This window comes from Bos grunniens, chromosome 28, assembly GCF_055505025.1.
Source record: "Bos grunniens cultivar Pamir isolate PY7600 chromosome 28, Bosgru_T2T1.0, whole genome shotgun sequence".
Lineage (NCBI taxonomy): Eukaryota > Metazoa > Chordata > Mammalia > Artiodactyla > Bovidae > Bos > Bos grunniens.
In genome coordinates this window covers 30,342,448-30,366,503 of record NC_141192.1, presented here as the reverse complement: position 1 = coordinate 30,366,503, position 24,056 = coordinate 30,342,448, and the positions used below count along the sequence as shown (strand labels likewise).

General features: G+C 40.5%; 1 protein-coding gene across 50 annotated transcripts in view; it reads right to left on the bottom strand.

The window, feature by feature from the left end:
- ANK3 (ankyrin 3) overlaps nt 1-24,056 on the bottom strand; it is a 759,198-nt gene that overhangs the window by 148,587 nt on the left and 586,555 nt on the right. For 48 of the 50 annotated variants that reach the window (XM_086382383.1, XM_086382396.1, XM_086382405.1 and 45 more), the window contains 7 exons: nt 22,125-22,322; nt 20,409-20,507; nt 20,037-20,135; nt 12,753-12,950; nt 6,873-6,971; nt 250-348; nt 56-154 (listed from right to left, as the gene is read on the bottom strand). In XM_086382383.1, the coding sequence (XP_086238509.1) occupies nt 56-154; nt 250-348; nt 6,873-6,971; nt 12,753-12,950; nt 20,037-20,135; nt 20,409-20,507; nt 22,125-22,322 (891 nt within the window). The remainder of the gene's footprint in view (nt 1-55; nt 155-249; nt 349-6,872; nt 6,972-12,752; nt 12,951-20,036; nt 20,136-20,408; nt 20,508-22,124; nt 22,323-24,056) is intronic. The other 2 variants (XM_086382380.1, XM_086382416.1) reach the window with 1 other exon arrangement.

The window sequence follows — 24,056 nt, the reverse complement described above, 5'->3', positions numbered from 1 at the left end:
ACACGAGCAGCCCAGCCCAACTCCCCCCTTCCCCCAGCTGACCCTTTGCTCTTACCACAGTGAGTTCATTGGGGGAGGCATTGTTTTGAAGCAACACATTGATTATATGGGTGTGTCCCTGTTGAGCTGCTTGGTGTAATGGTGTATACCCATTCTGTAGAAGGAAGATGGAAGAAAAGACTCTTAACTCCCTTCCATACAAGATTCAAGATCAATAACTTGGTAGATACAAAGGAGAAAGGAGTTTACCTTTGTTTTGGCATTTACTTTTGCAGAATGCTGGAGCAGGAAGTTAACAATCTTGATGTTTCCATAGTGGCAGCCTACATGTAGCGGTGTGTATCCCATCTGTAATTATATATATATATATTTTTTTTTTTTTTTTAAAGAAACATCGTTAGTATACTTTCAGTAACGGATACCCTAAATAGAAGCAAAAATGTTATTCAACCTTTCTTAAGGAGGCAGCGTTTTTTTCCCCCTGTATAAAAACAAGTGTCCTTGACAATTCTCAGAGCTAGTCTAAGGTATAAATAACAATACCGCCTCACATGTAAATAGTTATTAAATGTCCCCAAGTGCTCTCTCTAGCATTAGCTCATCTTATTCTCATAACAACTTTTCAAGATAGTACAAAAAGATGGAGCAACAGACAGCTTAGACAGATGTATCTGGTGGCTTCTTGTAAAGGGTCAGAAGAGTGCTCAATGGACAGACTTGGACTAGCATTTATTCAATACTCTACTCTCTAGAAGCATAAAAACAAGGTAGACAAATAATGAACTGGCTAAATGATCCTGAAGGCAGTAAATGATGATCAGAATGCATGACAGAGCTAGGAAGGACAGAAATACAGAAGCAGGAGAAGCTAGTGTGAGTGAGTTCAGGAGACCTGAGATGTATGAATCTGATCTAGGAATAGATGCTCTAGTTAAGACTCCTGTCTACACAGCTAGAGCCCCACAGCTTGAAAACCACTCATTAGACAAAGCAATGGATTGTTTCCATTGCTCCAAATTAATATCCACTGACCCCTGAGGGGCTATCAGTTCTATCTATTAAAAAACATGGGCCTCCATGGTGGCTCAGTGGTAAAGAATCCACCTGCCAATGCAGGAGACAGGGGTTCGATACCTGAGCCAGGAAGATCCCACCTGACACAGAGCAGCTAAGCCCGAGTGTCACAACTACCGAGCCTGTGCTCTAGAGCCAGTGAGCTACAGCTACTGAGCCCGTGCGCCACGACTACGGAAGCCCACGTGCCCTAGAGCACGCACTCTGCAATAAGAGAAGCCACTGCAATGAGAAGCCCATGCACCGCAGCTAGAGAGTGGGTCCTGCTTGTCACAACTAGAGAAAAGCCCACACAACAACAAAGACTCAGCACAGCCCAAAGTAAGTGAATAAATAGTTATTTTAAAAATGTATCAGGTGTGTATACATGTGTATGTATCTCTACACACACACACACACACACATATATGTATATATATTCTAGATATTTTAAATTAAGGATATTCCAGGTATTTTTTCTTGGTGATCATATTGTAACAGACTCCACCACACAACTTCAGTGTCTTTAACCAATCCCTGTTTACTATGAAACTGGCAGCACCAGATCACTGAAAGGGAGAGCACGGACCTTTTATAACATTTCTAAATAGGCAAGGGTCAGGGGTCCATATTTTTAAGGGTCTGCATCTCATATGTGATAGCATTAATGCATCTTTATGGTGACTCTGTGCTACAGACTGAATGTCTGTATCCCCCCAAATTTGTATGCTGAAATCCTAGTCCCAGAGGAATGGTATTTAGAAATGGGGCCTTTGGGAGGTAATTAGGTCATGAGGGTGGAGCCTTCATGAATGGGATTAGTGCCCTTATAAGAAGAGACAGGAGAGATTTTGTCTCTTCTCTTTGCTCTCTGCCATCTAAGGATACAATAAGAAGATGGCTATCTGCTACCAGCATCTTGATCTTGTACTTCTCAACCTCCAGAACTCTGAGAAATCAAAGTTTGTCCAAGCTATCGTACTCTTGTTATAGCAACTCAAATTGACTAAGACACTCCAGCAAATGGGTAAATTTGAATTGAAAAAGGGGTGCCCAGAACACAGCTGACTGTGGAAGGTAAAGAAACCTCTCAAAGTAGGCGCTGCCCTAAAAAGCTGACTCTGGTTAGATTCTGTTCCATGAACTGAACTGTGAGTGCAGCCACACTAATCAGACCGTGATGATAAGCTCACCATAACTACAAATAGATGAGTCTGACTTACAACCCCTAAAGCCGCTTCATGTGTGACGATCCCACTTTGAAGACCAGAATCCACCTGCCTACTCTGCGGGGTTCTTTCTGGGTACTGAGGAACTTGGGATGCGGCATTAAGAGTCAGAATGCCACTTGGAGAGGGAGGTCTTCTCCTATCAGTTCTCAGTACAATTTGCTTGAGTGATTGAAGTAACATTCCCAGCATGAGTAACAGATGACTGTTCCCAAGCCAAAAATTACAGAAAATATTTCAAACTTTTAAATGCTTAAAGGAATGCTTCAAGTTTTCAGTCAACATGCCTAAGCTATGATACAACAGATTCCAATGACTATTTTGCTATTGTATTGATCACATTTTTAAAAGATATTGGATCATTCTAAGTATCTTAATGGACAGTTTCTCTCCCGTGTTCACTCTGCTATAATATACTGATCTGCTTCTGTTCCACAAACACTTTTGTTAAGAATATAAGTGCATGGCCAGGAAGATTCAGTTTGCATCCAGAGAAACCAAACTGAGGCTCCTCCATTCACTGAGGGTCACAAAATTCCCACGTTAAGTGGCACCTTGCACAAATAAGCCCAGAAAAATGTGATTTGGGCAATTCCTTTCAACTAGTGGCAATATGTTTTGCAAAGGGCAACTCCTCCTTTTTTTTGAACAACTAAGAAACAGTCTCAGTTCAGATAACTGAGCAGTCTGTGCTTCCTTTTTTCTCTGTTGCCTATATATCCCATCATTACAAGCCGAAGGGAGTCATCTCCTTGAGGCAATATTGAAAGGTTGTATTTGTGTAGGAAGGGCAAACAGGCGCAGACGGAATATTCAGGCTGGTTTTCTCATCCGTGGTGCCTGAGCATGAGATCTTACCAAGCAGTGGTTAGGGGCCTTCCTGTGCAACAGCATTTGAGAAAGAGGGGGCAGGAAATCCACAGTGTTTTCTCACCCCCTCAACACTGTGTTCTCTCGGAGTTCATCTTTGGTCTTCCTTGCACTTCCTCAGTGAACACACCCACTTAGAACTACAATTGCTTCCGTATGTTTTGGGGTGGTCTAAATAAAATGCTTCCAGAGATTGTCCTTTTAAAAAGCAAAAGAAGCGGCTTCATTTTAGTTCAACAACACTGAACATGCAAACCCTGTGGCCAGCAGCACAACTTCGTCTGAAATGATCTGATGAACTTCAAATACAAAGTGAAGGGGAGGCTTGGTGGGTCAGAGGGCCAGTGGGAAGGCTGCCCGGGGGGTTACCAGGCTGTTCCGGTCTTTCCCCCACAACAGAGAAAAGCTCTTGATAATTTAATTATTATTATTTTAAAACTGAAGCCAGTGCATCAATCAGTACTACACATTTTAACTAACTGTATGCTGGTTGGGGACGTCATCTTTACCAGGAAGAGTTTGGAAGTTCATGGGATGTAATCAGATCCTTATTTACAAGGTTAAGAAACAAGTCCAAACAACACATCTCTCTGTACTCCTGCCCTTCTCAACTATGGGACAACCACAGCCTCCTTTCTCTTTGGTGCTGTGATCTTTGCTGAGAAGAAAAAAAAACAAGGCATTTTTTTCAAGAGGCTGAGAGATGCTTTCCGGGTTTTCATTTGTTTGTTTTCGCTGTACTCTGAGGCATGCAGGATCTTAGTTCCCTGAGCAGGGATCGAACCTGTGCCTCCTGAGTCGGAAGTGGGGGTCTTCACTGGACCACCAGGGAAGTCCCAAGAGATGCGTTCCGAAGTGCACCACGTGTAAAGGGCAGGAAAAGGTACATGCTTCAGAAATATTACACTGAGTACAAAAATGACTACTGGCTGACCTGAGTGGGCTGGGTTAGAGGGAAACCCTGGTAGAGACCTGAGACTCTTAAACCGTGGGATCGCTTGTGCAAATCAGCAGCAGAAGGTTCACGGCACCATCTCTCCTCCTGCCAATCCGCCCTTGAGAATCATTGCTTTAACCGCTGACTGAGTGTTCGTGTCTACGTTGGATGTGTTGGGACAAAAAAGTATTGAGAAACAGAACTCTATTACTGCCTTCTAGAAGTTTTAACTTATAAAGGGATAGGGAATCAAAGAAAATGGCTTAAGTCTGTGTGTATATGTGCATACTCAGCAGCTTAGTTGTGTCCAACTCTGTGACCCCATGGACTGTAGCCCGGCAGACTCCTCTGTCCATGGGATTATCCATGGACCGGGTTGCCCTTTCCTCCTCCAGGGGATCTTCACAGCACTTTTCTCCTGAGTCTCCTGCACTGGCAGGAGGATATTTTATCACTGAGCCACCTGGGAAGCCATGTGTGTATGTAAATAAAACAACACAGGGTGAATCTGCTTACTGTGAAGTTGTACATTTCTAAAGTAAAGATATCTTTTCTGATGAAAGTATACAAGCAAAATAAAGAATATAAGCTAAATTCAGTCTGACTTTTTCAGATTTAAATGCTTATATTTTCATGAAAAGTAACAAGAAACCATCCAGTCACTGCTGTTGCCTTCATTGGTTTCTTTGTTAAATAATCAGTTATCTAGGAAGGCATTCAGGGCTAAAGATAAGGAGGTTTTTTTAGAATGACAAGTTTGGAAGGCAAACAGAGTGGAGAGAGAGCTGGGCAGTTAGGTTACCAAAGAGACCAAGAAGCCATCGAGGGCACGAGGCATTCAGAAATTGGAGTGTGGGGAGCTGCCTAGGTCACATCTAGGACTACCTTGAGAAGAGATCAATACATTTGCTTTACTATTTTAACACAGAATTTAAAAATTATAAAGGACCTTGCCTGGTCATATCTCTTTTGGGCAGCTTCTTTCTAATAGAACTAAATATAACTTGCAAAGATGTTCTAAATACACATGCTCTGGGTTTGCCTTAAGATTTCAATTCTTGGATAATCAGGTTCAATTTGCAATTTATATTTTAGTACATACAGTCTCTTAGTCACTAGGCTTTGCATTTGTATGTAGCCATATGTTTCTGTCCATTTTCTTAATCTTAACTATGTTTGTTAAGTGAAGATGGCAATTTTTTCTTGTATAGTTCCTATATTTTCTTGTGCTGATGCAGCTGTCGATTTTTCAACTTTGCTGTTAAATGCAATACTTTGTAAGTATGAACAAAATTACTGGAAGCAGTATTGTAATAATGTTTTATCTTTTAGAAGGCACAGTCTAAATCAAAACCCTAAAGTCAAGGCTGTAAGTATGAATTTAATTCATACATGAGATTTATTTAAATATAAGAGTAGGAAAACTGCACCTGTTGATCCCAAAGATAATATTCTACTTCTGATAGAAATAATATCTCAACAAATGTTGCATGTATATGAGTGGAATAAAATTCCATTGTCGGAGAAAGAAAAGGTGTGGGTGGAGAAGTCACAGCCATAGCAAGAACACAGTGCAAAGGGCACAGTCTACTCAGGGCTGCTCCCTGTGCTTGTCCCATAAATCCAGACTGATCCTGACATCTGCAATACTTGTTTACCTGGCTAATTCCCAGTGATCCTTCTATGTTATCAATGTCTTCAATATCTGTTCACACACCTCAGAATCAATCTATATTATACCCCAAAATGTTCATATGCACAATACAATATTTAACAAGTATTTATGTTTGTGTCAAACATGTGACATTCAGAAAGAAGTAGGTAAAACAGGTTTGATATGCAGAGTAACAAACTTAAGCACTGAAAAAAATGATCAGAGAAGGATTAATATCAAGTCCTATCTTTGATGATGACACAAAATATCCACTCATCTTCTATGAGTCTGAAATTGTGGCATTTCTGAGACGAATGAGAAATTTGTTTTTGAAAAGATAGCTATTTTGGCTGAGAGAGACAGGGGAGTTGCTAGCAATCAGACACACCATAAAAATTTAGCAAGTGAGTAGTAATTGAGTAAAACTTAATGTAACCTCATCCATAGACTATGCCTGAACAAAGTAAGAGGTCATCAATTACTGACTGACAAATTTTTCTAAATGCATTTTTAAACTCAGTCATAAAAACCAGAAAGAAAAACACCAATACAGTATACTAACGCATATATATGGAATTTAGAAAGATGGTAACAATAACCCTGTATGCGAGACAGCAAAAGAGACACTGATGTATAGAACAGTCTTTTGGACTCTGTGGGAGAGGGAGAGGGTGGGCTGATTTGGGAGAATGGCATTTAAATATGTATAATATCATATATGAAACGAGTCGCCAGTCCAGGTTCGATGCACGATACTGGATGCTTGGGGCTGGTGCACTGGGACGACCCAGAGGGATGGTATGGGGAGGGAGGAGAGAGGAGGGTTCAGGATGGGGAACACATGTATACCTGTGGCGGATTCATTTAGATACGTGGCAAAACCAATGCAATATTGTAAAGTTAAAAAAAAACAAAAAAACAACTAAGAAAGGTATAAGCTTTCACACTCTGACCTTGAAGGGTCAATATGCTGTAACAAAGGTCAATAAACTGTGTTAACACAGGAGGCATCAACATAATAGCCACATATTCAGGCCATGAAAGGTAGAAGAGCATGGGACACCACAACCAGCGACTCTGGTGTCCCTCGTACAGATACGCTCCGGATGGGCACAGTCTTTTTGTGTACCTTTGTCTGGGCGTCCACATGTGCCCCCTGGTTTACAAGGACTTCGGCCACATTCACTCTGTCTTCTTGTGCAGCCAAATGGAGTGGGGCCAGGCCACTCTGCAAAATACCAAAGTGGTCATCTTACATGAGGGATGGATGACATAGAAGCATATTAGAGAAATAATTTGTGACTTCAAGAAGAGTGAACCTAGAATTTTTATGTTAAAAAATTTTATAAAGTAAGTTTATATATTAGCATGTGACAACATTGTTATTGCAGGCTTACTGAAAAATTTCAAACATCCTTAAAAGTGGAGGGATTAGGCTGAACCTTGTGTACTGATCACAGATGCAGCAATTATCAAGTTTTTCCTCTGCTTGCTTCATCCAATCCTACTTCCTGTATGTTCTTTTCTTTGTGGAAGTATTTTAAAGCAAATTCCAGACATTATATCATTTTCCTCTTATGTACTTCAGTGTTAGCTTTTTTAAAAAATAGAGACTTTTAAAACTCAAATTATGCAAGAGTTTTAATGCATTACTAGTGATACTAGCTTTAGCAAAAATTAAAATAAAAATTGTTTATAAACTGTTACTGACACATGATGATAACATTTTCTCCATTAAATGTTAAAATACAAGGCTGGAAAACATTTTCTATATGTTGCTTCTGGGTAGGAAAGATGGTCTGTGAAATGTAATATGAAGTCTATTTCATGAGAATTTAATATGTAATGTGAAGTCTATCTCATGAGAATTTCAAGATCATTTTATGAGACTGGGTATTTGAAATGGACTCTACCACAGAATGGACAGGCTACGTGGTTATTCCAATGGCCAAGAAAAAAATCACTAAGACTGTACTCTGGCTTAGAAATCTTCTGTAGCTGCATTTTTTCATAAATAATATTTAAGAGAAAGTAAGCTGGCTTATGCAGAGTACATGATGAGAAATGCTGGACTGGAAGAAACACAAACTGGAATCAAGATTGCCGGGAGAAATATCAATAACCTCAGATATGCAGATGACACCACCCTTATGGCAGAAAGTGAAGAGGAACTCAAAAGCCTCTTGATGAAGGTGAAAGTGGAGAGTGAAAAAGTTGGCTTAAAGCTCAACATTCAGAAAACAAAGATCATGGCAATTGGTCCCATCACGTCATGGGAAATAGATGGGGAAACAGTGGAAACAGTGTCAGAATTTATTTTTCTGGGCTCCAAAATCACTACAGATGGTGACTGCAGCCATGAAATTAAAAGACACTTACTCCTTGGAAGAAAAGTTATGACCAACCTAGATAGCATATTGAAAAGCAGAGACATTACTTTGCCAACAAAGGTCCGTCTAGTCAAGGCTATGGTTTTTCCGGTGGTCATGTATGGATGTGAGAAGTTGGACTGTGAAGAAGGCTGAGCACCGAAGAATTGATGCTTTTGAACTGTGGTGTTAGAGAAGACTCTTGAGAGTCCCTTGGACTGCAAGGAGATCCAATCAGTCCATTCTGAAGGAGATCAGCCCTGGGATTTCTTTGGAAGGAATGATGCTGAAGCTGAAAGTCCAGTACTTTGGCCACCTCATGCAAAGAGTTGACTCATTGGAAAAGACTCTGATGCTGGGAGGGATTGGGGGCAGGAGGAGAAGGGGACGACAGAGGATGAGATGGCTGGATGGCATCACTGACTCAATGGATGTGAGTCTGAGTGAACTCTGGGAGTTTGTGATGGACAGGGAGGCCTAGCGTGCTGCGATTCATGGGGTCGCAAAGAGTCGGACACGACTGAGCGACTGATCTGATCTGAAGCTGGTTTAAGTGCTTCCAGATTCTTTTCTTTCATCCATAATGAACATAGAAGTTACTTTTTTTTTTTTTTCCTAAAATACCTCACCAGACAAGATCTGCTGGCACATGTTTTAAATATAAATTTAAAAAAATTATTTGATTGTGCCTTGTAGCATGTGGGATCTTGGTTTCCCAACTAGGGATCAAACCCGTGCCCGCTGCAGTGGAAGCTCAGAGTCTTAACAACTGGAATGCCAGGGAAGTCCTAGAGGTTAATGTTTTAAGTCCTGGAGGCCTTCTTTCTCCTCCGCCAGCATCTGTGCAGCAAGACCATCAGCCTGTCCCATTTGTCAGGGGAAAGGAGAGAGCCAAATGCAGCATCAGGAAGGGCACACGACACGATTTATTTAAGGGCTGCTATTCTATGAAACACACAACAGGACTCAGAAGAGTCACTCACTCCAGACTTTCTGAGTCTGTTTACAGACTTTCGGAAGAAGCTCCCCCAAACTGAATAAAGAGGAAATAGAAAAAGGAGGAGTGGTGCCTTCACTTGAAATCCAAGAAAAATAAGCCTGGGGCCAAAACTGGCACCACCCAAACACTGACATAATCATAGAACAATGTTCCATGTTCCACTTTAGAGCAACAGATATTTTCAGCTATAACATTTTGTCAAAGTGTCACAGTCCCCCCTTCTAAGTGTGAGACTTTCTCAAGCTTCTGGAGAACTTTGCGGAGCGGTTTTCAGCATGGTTGGGGAAGGTATTCTGGCCTGTGCTCTACTCTCTGCTGTTTCCCCATGTACGTTCATGCTGCCCCGGGGATGACCTACTCCACCTTTGGCACAGAGTCACCTCTAGCTTTCCCGGGCTTGTCTCCCTCTCCCCTCATCTCGAAAAGGGCCTCATTGTTACTATTTATGTACAAACCCTCTGTGTGCTCACTTCTATTGAGATCATCATAATCCCACATTAAAACTCTTTTCTGGTCTGTCTTCCTCAAACCACTGTAGGCTTGTTGAGGCAACTGCTGTACCTTTAATGTATAACCAAGGATTAAAGTATCTATATAATAGCATTTAATCCATCCTCTAATTAAGTCAGAGGAAAAAGCAAACAGCTTTTGATAAAATAGGATAAATTAAATAAAGAAAGATCATTTTTGTATTCACGATTTTTTTTTAATGTGATGGTTAAAACAGCCCTATTTGAGTTCAGAAGTTGTCTGTTAATCTTTCATACAGTTTTGACCACAGCTCATGTTTTAAATGGCATTTGTTAAAAATAATACATTTTATTTTAAGTAAAATAAACTTGGGATAGCAATAGCTTCATTTCATAGTCTATTAGCTGTGTAAAGAAGTGCAGCTACTTGTGGTCTTCAAAATTCATGTGGGAAAATGTCAAAAGCAAAATGGAATCCAATTAAACAGTAGCACTTCAGCAGGAACTCAGGTTCATGGTTCTTTTTTCTTAACATCTGAGAACTGCTGGTGAATAGTAAGAAAAGAAATAAGTTGAAAACAATTGAGGGTTTAGTTCAATGTAACTTTTCACAGAAGCTACATCTTTTAATATTCATATTTTTAAAGATTTTTTTTGACATGCACCATTTTTAAAGTCTTTATTGAGTTTGTTACACTACTGCTTCTGTTTTCTGTTTTAGTTTTTCACTCATGAGGCACGTGGGATCTTAGGTCCCCAACCAGGCATCAAACCTGGACCCCCTGCAGTGAAAAGCAAAGTCTCAACGAATGGATTGCCAGAGAAGTCCCTCAGTATTCCTTGTTTAGCAAGGAAATAAAGGCTAGTGTGAAACGGGGAGGTAGGATGAGGAGGGCGGGGTGGAGGGGCAATAACTGATGTCTAACACTTGGAAACTCAAGAAAAACAGACGGAAAGCCTGTCAGAATTCTTCTTGAGTAATAGAGTTCTACTGATTCTCTACTTTTACACCATAACTTACACTTGATACAGAAAATGAAGAGAAAGGAAGCAAAGACTTATAAATACTTTTGTATTAGACCATTTCTAGGAATTGTGAAGTTCTTAAAAGTTCTGTAAGTACCATGCACTGAAGGAAACCCAGAAACTTTCCTTGGCGGTATATTGCTTAGGCAGGGTTTATTCGGGAAGGCGGTTGGACACTTCCAGCTTTCCTTGGTTTGCTCTGCCTTTTGGTCCTGAGAATTCCCTTGCTAATGTTCAGTCTACCGAAGCAGACACTGAGGAATTCTTTCTAAAGGATTCTCAGTCTAAATTTTTAAAAATAAAAATGGTTTTAAGGTGAATTCAATGCTATATATATAACAACTAGTTGGCTAATGGAATTTAAAAAGAAAAAAAAGTTAATTACACTATACATTGGTGTCAAACCTATGGAAAGTGTTCACTTGTTAACTAATTGCTCAGGCCTATATTGTCTCTGGGAGACTTAACAAGATAATATTCTGGGCTTCTAAGAAAACATATACTAATGGAGGCCAGAAGGCACTTCAATCTGAGAACACCAGGTCCTCCATCTCACTCAGACAAGTAGAATTTTACAACAGACTATTATAAATCTGGTTTGTACGTTAGTAGATGAACCTTAGAAATTCAACAGCTCAAACCAACACTGATTATAATGACTATTTGAAATTGCTTTGTGATTCCCATTAATGCTAGGACACATATCCCAAAAGAAAGGTTTGAAAAGAAAGATATAAGAAAAGAAAATCAGTAAACCAGGAGAAAAAAAAAAAAAAGAAAATTGTGTTCGTTCTGCAATGATCACAAAGTATTTTTAAGATACGAAAAGTGAGAAAAGGTTTCCGTTTACTTATGTATGTCTTTTCATTTATAGAATTTGTTAAATCGCCTTGGTGATTAAGATTAGTGCATAACCTTTCCCCCAAACTGTAAAAAGTCTAAAATTAAGACAATTATTCTTTTTCTACTTAGAAGAAGGTACTAAATGTTATCTCAGTTCACCTTCATGACATTTCTAGGAAGTAAATATTGTGGGCACTGTTTATTAGAGGACAGAACTAAGGCTCGGAGATGTCACATGACTTGTCCAATCAAGTTATACACCAAGCAGAAGTCAGATTTAGGATTCATACCCAGGAGATTCAAAGCCTCCACAATTACAAAGTATAGGCCACATATATTCAAATATTAAAACTCCTTATGACTCATTGCCATAAAACTACTGTTATGTTGAAACTCTCCTCCAATATCTGAGCTATGGCTGAGAAATGTCACAGCTGTGACGTCACCATCCTGTAGAGGAGAAGCTAAATGTCAGGGAGTTTCGATTATCGGGTATTTGAGGAAACTCTTGCAGATTTCTGTTCTATCTGAAGACTTAGGAACATGGGTCTGGAATTCTGGGTAAATCTCAGACTCAGGTATTAATAAGCAGGTCAACATAACCAAATTCTCTGATAACACAGTGAGAGGCTGTAACCTCATTCCTGCTAACTGTGGGCTGGACTTTTCACAAACCTTTTTACTAACCAAGGAGAGTCAAATGCAAGGGTGGGGAATCTAAAGACTTTGAGGAACAGAGACTTAAAGGGTTGCCTGGAACTGCCAATTTACCTACAAAGACTAACTTTTCGATCTACTGAATAAAAGAGCTACTCTAAATTTCTGTTACTAAAATGAACTTTCTGAAGGCAGACCTGCTCCTAATTTCTTTTTGTAACCTAAGACTTAAAACTAGGACAAGCAAGGAATAGGTACCCCTCAAATGTTTCACCTTACAACTTGTAATTTACAGCTTATAGCTTCTTATTTACTGTATTCTGGTGAGGTCACAATGTTGCCCTTTGACTTAATATTATAACAAAACTTCACATTATTAGAAAAATTTTATGGACCTCATTTTTTATGGCTATAGCATATATGCTCACCTATATGACTTTGCAATTACTGACAGCATTCTCTTATTGTTTAAAGACATTTTTTTCAAGTTTTTCTATGATAAATAACATTTTGGTAAATATCTTTGTGCATACTACACTTTCCACATTCTACTTGACTTGAATTTTTCATGATTTCTTAGTGATCTTTCTGGAGGTGAGGTTTCATTGCATGGTATGCTTTGCAGAGAAAAAAAAAAAGGTTACCTTATTGCTCAAGTTCACATTAGCATTTCTGCTGAGGAGCAGTGACACCATGTCCACATGTCCTTCCTGAGCTGCAAGATGGACAGAAGCAATTCCTTGCCGGGTAACTGCATTTGCATCAGCACCATATTCCAGCAGAGTCGTCGCTATGTCCATCTGGTTCTTTTTGGCAGCGATGTGCAGTGGCGTATAACCATTCTGTCAACACAAATCACTTGGTCACATGTCCAATCATGACATAAAAATGCGTGCACTGCATTTTCAAATTTTCCCTTTCTAATGATTTTCTTTGATCGTTTAAAAAATCATGATCGAGTAAGCCAACACTGAGAAATCAAGAAGTGTTATTAATGTAGTTCCCTCGTGTTGCCCGCATATCTAAATAGGGAAAACATTCTACAGACAGTTTAGTTCAAGAGTCAGAGAACCAGTGGTTTTATAAATGGGAGATGGCAATCCCTCGCATGGGCAGCATGTAGGTGCTCAATAATTATTTGCCTTATGTATCAATGACAGAAAAACCCAACTGAAAACAAATGGTGCCCCTGTAGCAGGGGCCATCATCCTACCTTTAAAATCCCTTCAGTAGTCTATTGCTTACATGTTGAAATTTTCTATTTTTAGAGTAGACAAGATACTGTAGTCTACTCTCATTTGCCCCTCTGATGGCCTCCTTTATGAAACTCCAGTTTCCATCATGCTTCAGATGTTTAGGTCCCCAAAACAACATATGGCTCTTGGTTCTGTCTTGCTTTACCCTATAAAGGATTCTTTTCTCCAACACAACACGCCCCAGGGGCCAACATCTTTCAGTTGAAGGTTCAGCTCAAGGGTCACACCCCCATGAAGTGTTTTACCTCCCCTTCACCTCTTATACCTGCCCCCACTTGACTGACTCCAGTCTAAATCCTGGATATATTTAGTGGTACTCTTCCTCATGCATCTGTCTCCTTCTACTAAAAGGCAAATTTGTTGAGAGCAAGTGTTGTTCCAAACTTGTCTTTGTATCTCCAGTGCCTGGTGGTGATGGCAAATCCTTTGACTTGAGTGAAGTTTATTAGAGCTTTCAAAACACCCTGGCCTCCTTCTCTTGGTTGATCCCTGATGCTCAGAGGTGGAAGGAACCAAAATTCCTTTACCAAATTGTTCATAAGCTACCTCAACAGCCCTCAGAGTCCTCTGTCCTAATAAAGAATGGTCCTCAGCCTTAAGGAATGCTCCTGCCTCTCAGTCATTGAAGTGAAACAGATTACATTTTGACACAGACCCGAATCTGATTATATAAAACATGCCAATGAAAAATTAGAATTTTTTTTTTGATATAGAAAAGAGGATTTAGAGAAAGAAAACAGAAAAAGAAAAAAAGAATAATTGGAACTTATACAATACAAAGAGAATTTCTATTTGAGAATATGATCCAAATCTGGCCCACAGATCAGTCACAATCTTTCCAAGCCACACGGACGGTTCAGAAACAACTCAGAGGGCAGTGGGAGCTGCTGGATCACAGGTCGGCTAGTCTACTACAATTAACCCTCATATTTATGTCATTGGTTTCTTCTAGTGTGATAGCATTTTTCACTTGACAAACATTCTTTCAATAATCAACTGCAGAAGATTTAGGCCGTTGGTTATCAACTGATATCAACCGGGAAGTGGAAATGCCACTTCCAGACTCTTCTGAAACCACCCTCTGCCAAGTGGGATGGATGGGTCAGGGTAGAAGATCTTATATCCCTATTTTTAGTTTTGATCTGTTGCCATCTGGAAACCCCAGCTGACCTGAGAAGCATTTGGCCCTCTGCTCAGACACACCCTAAAGAGATCGTCTTCAGAGCCGAACGCAGAGCTCTGGACTGAGCCCAACTCTACAGTGAGTGACAGGAAGGGGTGAGCTGTTTTACTACCCTCCCCATCCCTGAAGAAAAGGGAAGATTCACAAAGCAATGCTAGGAAACTTGATTAGTCAAGACTCTAACACTAGCTAACTAGAGTGGTAAGCACAGATAAAGTCAGGGTCCAGCTTCCAACCATGCATCTTATCTCTTTTTGCTTTTGCTACTGACATAACCTTCTAGTTCAGCTTCACCTCTACTGGCGATTGTGACAATCCTCTTGATTACTTTTAACTCTACCAAAAAAAAAAAAAAGAAAATCATACGCTCTTAAATAAAACAGAGGCTCTGGTGTCTCTGTAATATACACCAATTCTAGACAAGTTATTCATTATTACTGAGGGGTTTATCCTGAGCTCCTTATCGGAGATACAAACAAAAGTATAAAGCAAGGGAAAAATAATTCAGGGTATTATTTTAGAATGGACAGTTCATCTCAGAAAGACTTAAGAAATATTTCAAATGATAAACAAGTAATTAATCTTGGGATCTATAATAAAAATTTCTAAATTCCTTAAGCTCTTTCTAATTTCTAGAAACAAAGGATTCTTATTTGTCATACTAAAGGAGACAAATACATTTATCAGAAGAGATATAAAACAGTGGGAGGTTGAACTAAGGAATAATCTTACTACTTTTTCCTTCTTGATGCAGAGGACAAAGTGCATGCCATGTATCCTTTTGCATTTCAAGATAAAAACAAGAGCAAATGTAAATATAAATTATAAGCGAAGTAACATATTTAGCACTGCTGCTGCTGCTGCTGCTCAGTCACTTCAGTCATGATGGACTCTTTGCGACCCCATGGACTCTGTCCACGCTCCTCTGTCCATGAGGATTTTCCAGGCATGAGTACTAGAGTGGGTTTAGCACTATACTTTATATATTCCCCCCAAATTTTCACAGCCTCTTCTGATCCATGTCAGTAGTTATACTGCACATTTTATGAAAGAGAAATCTCACCAATAGTAAGTTACAGCTCACCAGACCTTCCACAATCTGTGTCCAGGTTACACCTGAACTCAAGCCAATCCTCTTTCCAGCACAATGTCCTGCCTCAGGAAATAGATCTGGATAAAATGGATTAGAGGAACCAATCTAGTTTTTCAGCCACCCCCTTTGTCCTCCATTACCTAAAGTCAAATTGTATTTCTAGGACATGTATGACTAAGAAAATATGTCAGTAATTCTACAAAAGAAAGGGCAAAAAGAACACATCATATTCTCTGAAAACCAACTGTGGAATGCGGATGTAAACTGTGGAAGTTTCATGGAAGTCACCACGGTCATATCCATCTGCATGACTGGCTCTGTTGAGTTTTTGTCCCTCCCTCCTCAGCAGTGCTTAAATTTAGAAATGCTGCAGCCTCCCTAATGGAGGCTATTTACCTCCCCTATATCCATTCTCCCTCCTTCCTTAATAAAATAACCTTTGCTGTGTATCCAGCTGAAAACTACGTTTCCCAGCTTCCCTTGCAGAAAGAAGTAGCCAATGAAATGTAAGGAGAAATGTGGAGCTGCTGAGAATGCCCTGTTATCTGTCTTTACTGCCTTTTGCTTGAAAAGGGGACCTGGCAGCATGAGTGACAATATCTGGAAGACAGACCAAAAAAAAGAATCAAATTGAAGAATCTTCAACCCTCTGAAAACTCTGAACTAGCATCAATAATTGCCTCCCTCCAGATTTGCCTGGAGAATCCCAGGGATGGAGGAGCCTGGTGGGCTGCCGTCTATGGGGTCGCACGTTGTCGGACATGACTGAAGCGACAGCAGCAGCAGCAGATTGTATATGACAAAAGAAAAATAGAACCTCATGAGTTTAAACCACTGTAGCTAGGTCTTTTTTTCTAGCAAGTGAACCAAATCCTAACTGATAGAACTGGCTTTTACTCAGGATCAAAGTCTAGAAAAACCTTCAGAACAGGATCACTGTCTCAGAAAGTAGGGATGGTTGGACAAGCAAAAGAGATGGCCTTTCAGAGGCTGTCACAGCTATGGGAAAGAGAATGAATGTCCTGTTGGGAAAGCCTGTGCTCAGCTGGCTATAAAAGATATGCCTAAGGCTAAAGAGCTGTTGCTGTTGCTGCTTCTGCTAAGTCGCTTCAGTCGTGTCCGACTCTGTGTGACCCCATAGACAGCAGCCCACCAGGCTCCCCTGTCCTTGGGATTTTCCAGGCAAGAACGCTGGAGTGGGTTGCCATTTCCTTCTCCAATGCATAAAAGTGAAAAGTAAAAGTGAAATCGCTCAGTCGTGTCTGACTCTTAGCGACCCCATGGACTGCAGCCCACCAGGCTCCTCCGCCCATGGGATTTTCCAGGCAAGAGTACTGGAGTTGGGTGGCATTGCCTTCTCCGAAAGGGCTGTTAGAAGGAATTAAAGAACTGCTTTTCTACTCTTTGTTAAAGATATTGTGCAGATAGGGAAACAAGAAGTCTTGTTGGACAAACACAAAGCTGGAAATCAACTGGAAATGAAATATATCAACTATTGACCTGTTTAAGAGTTACTTGTGGATAGAAAGATGGATGGGACTCATTTTGCTTTAGTTATTACTTATGCCTTCTTTCAATTCTAAACTGCTTAGCACTAGTTGTGACAAGATTATTGCTCTCATGTGGGGAATGAATAGCTCACTTATTAATTATTTACTGGTTGCCTACCACAAACCTGAGAGTATTTAAAAGAAAAATGGTCCAGGTTCAAAAACTTATGGAAATAAACAAGTGAAATAGATAGCTATCAAATTTCATTGTAAATTTTTCTTGTTTTAAAAATTGTGGTAAAATATACATTACATAACACTTACCATTGTAACGATTTTCAAGCATGTAGTCAATGGCATTAAGTACATTCATATTGTTCTCCATTCACTATCCGTCTCTAAACTGAAACTCCACCCACTAAACACTAACTTCCCAGTCCTCCCTCTACTCAGCCCCTGGCAACCAGCATTCTACTTTCCATTTTTACATGAAATCATAGTGTTTGTCCTTTGCTGTGTCTGGCTTATTTCACTCAGCATATCTCTGAGGCTTCCCTGTGGGCCCACCAGTAAAGAATCCGCCTGCCAATGCAGGAGATGTAGGTTCGATCCCTGGGTCGGGAAGATACCCTAGAGGAGGAAATGGCAACCCACTCCAGTATTCTTACCTAGGAAATACCATGGGCAGAGGAGCCTGGTGGTCTACAGTCCATGGGGTTGCAAAGAGTCAGGCATGACTTAGTGGCTAAACAACAACATCTCTGAGGTTCATTCATGTTGCAGCATGTGTCAGAAGTCCCTTCCTTCTTAACACTGAATAACATCCCATTGCATGTATATACATTTTATCCTACCATGGAGACTTGTATGCTTCTACCTTTTGGCTACTGTGAATAATGCTGCTTTTCATGGCTTTATGATAGAACATCAGAGTTAGAAATTATGGGAAAAAGCCACTCAAATGAAAAGAAGTTTGGGGGCTTGATTTTGAATTGTAGAGTTCACTGGGTACAATTCTGAAGAGGATGGGGCAAGAGGTGACTGAGAAGTACAGGAAAAGAAGTTCTGAAGAGAAATACATGCCAAAGATTGCATTTGGAGAAATGGAGAAAACACGTGAATACTTTCTCTCTGAAAGTATCCAAAGTAATCTATAACAGCTCAAGTTCTTTGATTTGTGTGCACAAGAGATGTGATCTAGACACTCAGTTTAAAGGAGAACACTATAGCTGCCCCCAAATAGAAGAGTATAACAAATATAAAAAGCCTGAAGGATGCTAAACATTCCTTCAACCAACAGTATTTAGGAAAAGAATGAAACAGCTTTAAAATTGTGGTCCATTTCATTCTAGTGTTCTCTGATCATAGCCATCTGCTCAGCAACAGTGAAATGAAAAGATCTTTGCTCCTTGGAAGAAAAGCTATGACAAACACAGACAGCATACTAAAAAGCAGAGACACCTCTTTGCCAACAAAGAGCCATATAGTCAAAGTTACGTTTTTTCCAGTGGTCATGTACGGATGTGAGAGTTGGACCATAAAGAAGCCTGAGCACCAAAGAATTGATGCTTTTGAACTGTGTGGTGTTGGAGAAGACTTTTGAGAGTCCCTTGGACTGCAAGGAGGTCAAACCAGTCAATCCTAAAGGAGATGAGTCCTGAATATTCATTGGAAGGACTGATGCTGAAGCCAAAGCTGTAGTACTTTGGCCATCCAATGCGAAGAACTGACTCATTAGAAAAGACCCTGATGCTGGGAAAGATTGAAGGCAGGAGGAGAAGGGGACGACAGAGGACAAGACATTTGGACGGCATCTCCAACTCAATGGACCTGAGTTTGAGCAAGCTCTGGGAGATGGTGAAGGACAGGGAAGCCTGGCGTGCTGCAGCCCATGGGGTCGCAAAGAGTAGGACATGACTGAGCAACGGAACAACAACAACTATATTCAGTTCAGTTCAGTCGCTCAGTCGTGTCCGACTCTTTGCGACCCCGTGAACCGCAGCACGCCAGGCCTTCCTGTCCATCAACAACTCCCAGAGTTCACTCAAACTCTTGTCCATTGAGTCGGTGATGCCATCCAACCATCTCATCCTCTGTCATCCCCTTCTCCTCCTGTCCTCAAACTATATTAACCTATCTTTAAACAAACTCTTTATGATTTGCCTCTCAAATTAGAATACCAGAGTCAGAAGAAAGCCATTCACTCTAAGTATCTCTTTTATGAGAAATCTCTGTTGTCTACTGGTAAAAAATGACCTAATGCTAAGAATAAAGATTCTCTAACTGCATAGCATAGGGTTCTATATTCAATATCCTGTGATGAACTATAATGGAAAAGAATATGAGAAAGAATGTATACATCTATATAACTGAATCACTTTGCTGCACAGCAGAAATTAACACAACATTGTAAATCAACTATATTTCAATAAAATCAATTGAAAAAAGAATAAAGATTCTCCTTAGCAGTAATAACAACACATAAGCAAAACCTCCCAACTTATTAAACACACATAAACCACTCAAAGGCAATGTTTTACAGCCAGAAAATTTAACACATATTTTATAACTTTGACAAATGAGAACTGTCTTACTCCCTCAAGCTGCATTTATGTTTTTAATCTGGCTAAAGAGGACTTCAACTTTTTTTTCCTGAATTTTCCCCAGGCTCTAGAATGTCCTAGATTTCCAAGAAATAACAGTGGACAAGTAAATATTTATTGAGCATCTACCACATGAGTTGAGTAAATAGCTGAAGGCACAGATTTCCTAAGGCCGCTTATATTTCCATGATCGTTAAGTGGTGCCTCAACCAGGGGGGTGCTCCACATGAAGCCGAAGTAAATATACATAGGGAGACTGGAGGACACTTCATCAGTCTCCTCATGCTGTTGAATGACAGGTACCTTTGCAGCCGCGTGGGGTGAGGCTCCTTGGTCCAGAAGCAGAAGAGCCACTTTCTGATTATCATAATGTGCAGCTACATGCAGTGGCGTTAGCCCGCTCTGAAAACACGTGCAGAAACAACAACAAGTGTCAAATGACTTAACGTCAGAGGCCTAGACTTAGGAGACGGGATTAGATTGGATACAGCACAAGGTGTAATTTACATTCCAGTTTCAACAATACTTGGACCTCCTATTTCTGAAGTGATCTTCATCCTATGAGGCTTAAATGTGGATTAGTTAACCATTTAGGTGGCTGTCAGTGAATATTAGCAAGCGCTTGTGTGGTTATCATGGGAGTGGCCTGTCAGATGCTGGCCGATGACCTCATACCTTCCCAGCAGCATCTGGAGATGCACTTTTCTGCAGCAGGAGATTGGCTACTTCAAGCTTCCCATATTTTGCTGCCACATGAAGGGGAGTAAATCCTTTCTGAAAAGAGTACCATAAAAATAATAACATAAGCATAAGAGAAACATAAAAACAGTAACAATAGAAGTGATACAAAGGCATCACTCTTCTGGAATGGATGCATTATTCTAACGGTGAAGATCAGTGCAGCCTATATTTAAGGATCAAGACTGGTAGACAACAGTGAGACAGTCTCCTTTTCAACGAAGATGAGCAGGATATTTAATCTTTCTCTCTCTGCTGGCTCAGCCACAACGAGATACTAATCTTGGCACTCCTCAGGTATCTGACACGGATGAATTTGGAAAGATGGAGCTGGGGCTTATTCAAGGGCCATTTAGGGATTTCACCTTGTGGGAAGAATAGGTTGCAGGGTCCAAGCCCAGTTTGGATTTGGAGGGTTTGGAAAAATCCAGGGCAAGTCTGAACCTCCCATAATCTCACATCACCAGAAGAGAGCCTCTCTTCACCTTTTTCTCTATTTCTGCATGTATATATTAATACATGTCTGAAGATATGACCCGGTCCTTGCATGTAGGAGTCAGAGGTTCTCACACCTCAGCTACTGCAGGTGAACTGAATCATAACACATGGTTCTATCCCAATAAATATGTGAGTTGGATGCCGAGAGGTGAGTAGCTCCTCTCCCTTACTTCCAGTTCCTACAAGGATCTGAGTATCAGCCAGTTAGTCACCATGCACCACTAGGGCTCCAAGCACAAGGCAGGGACTAGAGGGTGAGCAATATATTTGACCTCATGGGACTATAGCCATTCAGAGACAGGGGCAGCTGGCCTGGTGGAAGAGCTGGAGCACTCAAAATGTCATCACTCATTACTCTTTTTTTCTCACATGTTAAGTAAGATCCAGGAACTTTCATCTCTTCTGAAGAGTCTAAAGAATCACAGGGGGTGAATTTTGAAGAAGTCATAGTTTGTTCAGATAATTTCCCAAGTTTTCGTAAATACTGTAATTATCTTCAGCATTGGTCACACATTAATGCTTCTTCTCTGCCTTCTAATAAGAGAGTATAACACCAATTTCTAGCTTTCTGAGACATGCCATGGGCCAGGTCATCTTGCTATCACATTGCTAGGTTTACATAGGATCAAAGAAAAACTCTAAATTTTGCATTCTGCACTTATAAAGCAACTGTGTGTGTGTGGGGGGTGGTTATTACTGCAAGGCATCAGAGTTGAGATTTTAAAAAACCGTAAATCAGAAAAGACAGCAACAACAACAAAGCAGCAATAACAGCAAACCAAGAAAAATCTACCTCCTGCTTTGAAAGTACTATAGAAGCCATTAATCAACTGGCTTGGATAATGTGGTTTGTCTACCTGGCCTCAGCAAGAGAAACCTGCAGCTGTGTTTTTAAACCACCATTTAAATCTATCAAATAATTTGCAAGAAATATCTGACTGTGGACATCAATAAGGTTTCATCAGAAGATAATAAAATGTAAGGTATATACACACAACTAGCTACCCGCCCCACCCCAGGGCTTTGCTGGTCACGTTAATCCTGGGATCCAAGCATATACGCTGTTGTACAGCTTTTCTACCTATTACTGTGCAGGAAACTGTAAAGAGAAGGTATCTGGGGGACACAGCAGGATTCTAAGACTGACTTTCATACCTTTGTTGTTATAGCTAAAGATGCGCCATGATCCAAAAGGAAAGCTGCGACGTCCTCGTGTCCCTCTCGCGCTGCAAGGTGCAGCGGGGTGTACCCCGAAGTTGTCGCTGCATTTGGAGAGGCTCCTTGCTGCAACAACTGCTGTACTATATCCGCTTTCCCCAGTCGGGCAGAAATGTGGAGAGGGGTTTGGTCATCCTAAAGGGCAAGGTAAGAATGCAGGTCTGATGAACTGAGAAAACAATGGTCATGAAAAATACAGCAAAACTTCACTGCTCGGTATGAGAGGCTGCATTCAACTCTTTGACACAATACTAAAAAGAACCTCATCTATCTTTAAGTTTTAGAAAGGTGGTGATGGTGAATTTAAGCACCTTAAATACCCTTTGAGTAACCTATTAGAATGAGAATTGTGAAGGGCATTTCTTTTAAGAAATTATCCCCACTCACTCATCCCTGCTATACTTTATCAATTTTTTTCACCTCTAATGATTCTTTTTTGGTGGGAGAGGGGACATAAGGGAATGTATCCTGGGAAAACTGAAATACCTGGGAGGGATAACCTCCACCAGTTATCATGTAGTCACATAGAATGAATTATTCCATTGGTGCTGCCTTCCCACTATCAAAAGTGGGGAGATGGGGGCAATACAGGATGGTTGAGGAAGGCTCCCAGCTAAGAGGTCTGATGAGGGCTGATAACCATTTTTTCCTCCGCTTGCCGAGTTGTCATCCTGGCATAAGCTGCATCTGCCTGGAATGGAGGGCCCCCTATTACAGTTCACCCCAGGACATGAGGTACTCATAAGTCCTGCACCCTGAGGGCCTTAGCCTCACATTGGAGGTACATCTTTTCCTAGTTTGCTCAGAGATGCTCTCTGGAGAGAAATCCCCTACTAGAATGTGAACAAGTCCGGGCCAATACTTTAGGTAGGGCAAGTAGACAGCTGGGGCTGGCGCACAGCACACTGCTTTGCAAAGGTAAGTAAAAGGAGGGTCAGGGTCAAAGCAAGAGGGTCTATGTAACCAGTAGGAAGTGTGAGAAGTTAGTGGAGATGCCACAAGGAAGAAGAGAAACACTGAAAACAGAAAGAGATAATTGCTAAAACAAGAACTCTCATCTAACTCTACTATTGCCATGACCACCGTTAAGCATCAACTGAGCGTGTGCATGCCCCAGGTTCTGCACTAGGTACTCCACTTGCATTAATTCACTCATCATCACAGCTACTCTATCAATTACAACTGTCATTGTTCCCATTTTGTATGTCAGGCAACTAGAGAAGGGAATGGGGCACAGAAATGTTAACTTGCCCAGTGTTACCTGGCTAGTAAATGATGGACAAAGATTCAAACCCAGGCAGTCTGGCTGATGCATACTGTCTCTTTAAAAATCTTATGGTCAATTTCAGTTTGTGGGTTAAACCATTTCCTAGATGACATGCTTCATATGTAACAACACTCAAAAATGTGAGGTTTCTTGTAATGGTAGAGAAAATATATTTATAAAATATATTTTCATATTTAAAAATATATTTATAAAAATATAAAAATAGTTATATTTTAACTATGTAAATATATAGTTAAAGTAACTAATACCAATATAGTACAAACTGATATAAACATACTAGTGAACATACAGCCTCTCTTAACCATTCCACTTAAGTGATTTAGCAGATTAACCAACATCCTTTAGATCAGGGGTCAGAACAGTAAAATCTAGGGGCCAAATTCAGCTGCCACTTGTGTTTATAAATAAAGCTTTATTGAAACACAGTCCTGTCCATCTGCTGATGTATTAAATTATGTACTGTCTACCACTGCTTTTGTTCTGTAACAACAGAGGTGAGAGGCCGTGACACAGACTGTGTATAATGAAAAGCCTAAAATATTTACGATTAGATGCTTTACAGAAAAAGTTTGCTAAGCTTT